Below are 5,014 nucleotides of genomic sequence, written 5' to 3' on the forward strand. Positions count from 1 at the left end.
GGCTACAATGTCATTTCCCCATAATAAAAATTACATTAAGTCTTGGTCCGAAATTTTGCCTTCCGAATCGTCTACGGGTTCCACGTTCAAGTCAATATGGTCATCGGTCCAAATACGTTCCACAAGTCGCTACAAAGATTGTAATGGACTTCAACATTACATATCCCCGCTCTGCGATCCATGTACTTTTCCCCACCAATCTCAATGGTTGTGTCTATAGAACGATTATACTTTCATCGTACTCACATATCGTTGCTCCATCTTCTAAAATTATATTATGTAATACGATACATGTATACATTATCTATATGTAAGTTTGTTCTCGTCAACAAAAAGCGTCAGGTTTTTTAGAATCTTCCAATGTTTTCTTAGGGCTTCAAAGGCTCATTCTACATCCTTCCTCGCTCTTTCCTAAGTTTTCTTAATTTTTTTTTCCTTTTATTAGCAGTGGGGAATGAAATTTTTTTAACATATAAAGAACACTCTCGACAAGATAATACGCATTCGTATACATTTTTCATGTACCTCGAATGAAGAAGATGGTGTAGTTATGTCGTAGATGTTGTTGAATATCGTTGACATGTTAAGAACGTTAATGTCATTGAAGGAATATAGAGCACCAAAAAAGATATGTCATATCCACAAATCATGTGATGTGAGTACTTCATGTATGGCCGTCGGGTAACCATAAATTTCTCGTGTATATTGACCGTGGTGTGCATTCGAGTAATTTCCCTATGACCAGTTAAGGCAATCGAAAAAACCATGTACGCTTTCATGATGACCATATAATTGATGGATGTCATTGTAAGTGAGCTTACGTAAATATCGTGGACCATCCAGCCTGCGAACATATTTGCAAAATTTATGGAGACTTTCTCTAGCGGTACGTAAAAAGAACCTCGTACGTCATAATGTTGCTAGAAATATGGACAAGTTGTAGTCAAGTCTTCAACAATATGTGGAAATAGAGATTTGTGCATTCGGATGGGTGGTCGAAAAAAATACCCCTAAAAAATCGCATGTTCGTCAAAGTAATCATGCACGATGGTGGGCATTTTAACGATCTCTTTGAATATATTTCTTTTTTTACGCCTTGCACTTTTGGCTTGCGTATTGCTTAAATGGCTGATCGTTCCCTCCAACATTTTAGCGACTCCCATCATAGCTTCTATTACAAAGTTAATTATTGAGAAAGATGAAGATGAAGACCAAGAAAACATTTTGAGTAATATTGAGAGAATGATAGTATTGGTATGATGTAAAAGGTTATGATTTAGTAGGCATTTACAGTTGTTTTTGTTTGAAAAAAAAAAATAACCATTGATTAGCTTTGAAGGAGGAGAGAAGTATCCCAGAGCTCGTGGGTGGCTGTTTCCCGAGCTACGTCGGCTTTGCCGAGTCCCTTACCGAATACCGAGGCAACTCCCCGCAGTATAAAGCATAAATATAGTAAACATATACAAGTGTTTTATTTATTTATTCTTTTTAGGTTTTTATCAATATATAAGACCCTTCACGTATTAACAAATTTACAATATTCAAAGTCTTTTGGTGTTTTTTTATTGGTACTAATGCAATTATTGATCTAAAAAACTAAAGACAGCTATATAGCACTTTGAAAAATAACAACGTTGACTATAATCATCCCCTTTAACAATCCGATGCTTACTTGCTTGTGTGTTGTTAATCCATATAATATCAGTTGATTTATGGTTTTAAGCTACAATTCTTCCAAACATCTTAACTTCGTTTCCTAGATTATTACTACCATCAAAATGATGCATCTCACAAAACATTTTGAACACCTCAAGATACACTTGGAAGCCATAAAATCAGCAACCAACAACTTTGCTGATGACAATTGCATTGGAAGAGGAGGATTCGGAAAAGTATACAAGGGAGAGCTTGTCCATTCCAAGGGTCAGAGTATTGTTGCTTTAAAGCGATTAGATCCGAGATTTGGACAAGGAAACCCGGAGTTTTGGAAGGAGATCTTTATGCTTTCTCTTCACAAGCATCAAAATATTGTTTCTCTGTTAGGGTTTTGTGACGAAAGTAACGAAAAGATCCTCGTCTATGAGTACGCATCGAAGGGTAGTCTCGACATGTATCTCAACAAAGATGATCTATCATGGATCAGAAGACTTAAGATTTGCATCGGGGCGGCTCGTGGCCTAGCATACCTTCACAAACCTAGTGGGACACAACAAAGAGTACTGCATCGTGATATAAAGAGTTCCAATATCCTATTAGATGAAAACTGGGATGCTAAGATCTCAGACCTGGGTCTATCCAAATTTGGTCCTGCCAACCAGAAATACTCATTCCTTGTCTCCAACACTGTAGGCACCATCGGGTATATTGATCCCGTATATGTTGAAACTGGTTTGTTAACAAAAGAATCAGATGTTTATTCTTTCGGTGTGGTGTTGTTTGAAGTGTTGTGTGGGAGGCTGTGTATAAGCAACAAGGAAGGCATTCATCAATCTCTAATAGGATTGGTAAGAAGATACTATGTACAAGACAAAATAAACGAAATTATTTATAGTAGTATAAAGGATGAAATAAATCCTAAATCTTTGCATACGTTTGCCACAATAGCTTATCAATGTTTGAAGAGAGACTTGGAAGAACGCCCATTGATGTCAGACGTCATCAAAATACTTGAAAGTGCCCTTGAATATCAAGTAAGTTGTGGCTCATTCTGTTTTACTAATTTTTTTGAAATAATCTCTGGAAAAGAGAGAAACATCGCACTCAAAATGAAAATTTATTTAATTTTTGCTTCGTAGTTCTGCAGCAAGTAAATGATTTACGATGTTTTACAATTTTAACAACTTTGATTAATCATACAGCAACCCGGGTTGCCCCGGAAACCCAAGAAGCTTTACAGGGGAGCGACGCGAAGGCAATCGGGAAAATGGGTCGCGCAAATCTGTATACCCAGGACCCGGACCCGGATTTGGTTGGGTACATTTGATACAGCTGAGGAAGCTGCGCTGGCTTACGATACAGCTGCGTACAAGCTGCGTGGTGATCACGCGCGACTCAACTTTCCTAACTTATTTCATAACGGCTCTCACATCAGCGGCGAGTTCGGCGACTACAAGCCGCTTCACTCCTCCGTCTACGCTAAGCTGGAAGCGATTTCCCGAAGATTAGCGGAGGGGGAGAGCATCGACGGCGGTAAAAAGAAACGTTCACGACATTCAACGGGAGACGGTTTGGGCGGAGGGCAAGAGAAGTCGGGTGTCGAGATAGACGACGGCTCGGCAAGTGACGGATCTGACTGGTCTTCGCAGTCTTCGGACCTGGCGGATCTGACGTTCACGGAGGAGGGCGGCTCTTTGTTTGGACTGGAGAAATTCCCGTCGTATGAAATCGATTGGAGTTCTATATAGTCTGTTCGTAGTTATTTGTGTAGCCAAGCGTCATCATTTCACGCCCTTGACGGGCTTTTGTCATTCTACATCACATAGCCCAGTTATTTGACAAGCTCAACTATCCTTCATACGTTTACGCATGACAATTGGTCATTTTAAACTTAAGGCTCAACTATCCTTCACATGTGTAGGGATAGAGTTGTGAAGGGTTTCGGATGTTTTTAGAGTTACGAAGGGTTTTGGATGTTTGTTGTAGGTATTTTTTTTAAGATTAAATTACACGAATGGTCCCTATGGTTTGGGGTAATTTGCATGTTTGGTCCCTAACTTATTTTTTTAACTCGGAAAGTCTCTACTTGTTGTTTTTGTTGCACGCTTAGTCTCTGTCTTACCTAAAAAGACTATTTTGCCCTTGATTTTTTAATTTATGTAAATAAACACACCCTCAACCCCACTTCCACCTCACTTTACCTTACCTTACATACCCCACCTTATTTAAATAAATTAAAAAATCAAGGGAAAAATAGTTTTTTTAGGTAAGACAGGGACCAAGCGCGTAACAAAAACAAACTGCATGGACCTTCTGAGTTAAAAAAAATAAGTTAGGGACCAGTAATGCAAATTACGCCAAACCATAGGGACCATTCGTGTAATCTACTCTTTTTTTTAGGGTTTCGGGATTTTAAAGAATCCATGATTTTAGTTTTACAGAGAGATAGAAGATGTATTTTTTGGTCATGTAAATTTTGGATGATAAAGTGTATATTATAATGTAAAAAAAATTGAATCTTATTTTAAATAATTGATGAACGACACAAATAATTGATGGATCGGTAAAAGACAATATTTCTTACTGTTACATAGACATATCAAGAGTAACATTTGTAATATAAACATTTCTCTATTGTAAATAATGTGTTATACTTCAAGTTACACTAACTTTTATATTCTCTCTAACTCTTCTTTTTTTCTCCATCAAAGTTCTTATCAAAGTTACTACTTTTGTTTTGTTTAAAGTTATATTAATTATGCTCAATTTATAACAAATTCTGAAAATTAATAATGGTCATATATTAAAACAAGAGAGAGAGTCGTGAGATTGAGATGTAAAGCTCTACACAAGCCACCAAACTAAAAGATATATAATAGGGTTAAAATAGTTATAATGTATCTATTAACTCATCTAACTTAGAAATGTCAATTCAGTGGCATAACCAAGATTCTTTTTAGGGTAGGTCAAACAATTTACAAAATATAACCGAGTAGCAAAATATTTCAAATGATAACATAATTTAGCAATGTATGCATTTTAAAAGTAAATTGTTCATTTAAGTAGCACACGACGCTCTCTTATATCATTAAAATCATCTAAAATTGAGTATAAACTAAAAATCCTAGCGGTATCTTTCTTGATGTAAAGAAACAGACTATCAGCAATAAAATCATCATCCATCTTATTGTGTAGTCGATTCTTCACAGTTTAATGGCAGAAAATGCACGCTCTGTAGTTGCAGTAAACATTGGAAGGGTCAACACAAGCCGAATCAACCTGTCAACAAGATAGTAATGATTCTCTTTTCCTGTCTCTACCAAACCTTGATGTAACATCCTAAAAGTCACAACAAATT

At 36.8% G+C, this 5,014-nt stretch overlaps 1 protein-coding gene across 1 annotated transcript; it reads left to right on the top strand.

The window, feature by feature from the left end:
* Positions 1-1,640: 1,640 nt before the first annotated feature.
* LOC145120647 (putative serine/threonine-protein kinase PBL28) lies at positions 1,641-3,726 on the top strand. The gene is made up of 2 exons (XM_079056451.1): positions 1,641-2,690; positions 2,859-3,726. The coding sequence occupies exons 1-2, from the start codon at positions 1,779-1,781 to the stop codon at positions 3,402-3,404; spliced, it is 1,458 nt and encodes a 485-aa protein (XP_078912577.1). The 5' UTR covers positions 1,641-1,778; the 3' UTR covers positions 3,405-3,726.
* Positions 3,727-5,014: the final 1,288 nt, after the last annotated feature.

The sequence above is a fragment of the Lactuca virosa genome, chromosome 6 (assembly GCF_052849685.1).
Source record: "Lactuca virosa cultivar CGN04683 chromosome 6, Lactuca_virosa_CGN04683_v6, whole genome shotgun sequence".
NCBI lineage: Eukaryota > Viridiplantae > Streptophyta > Magnoliopsida > Asterales > Asteraceae > Lactuca > Lactuca virosa.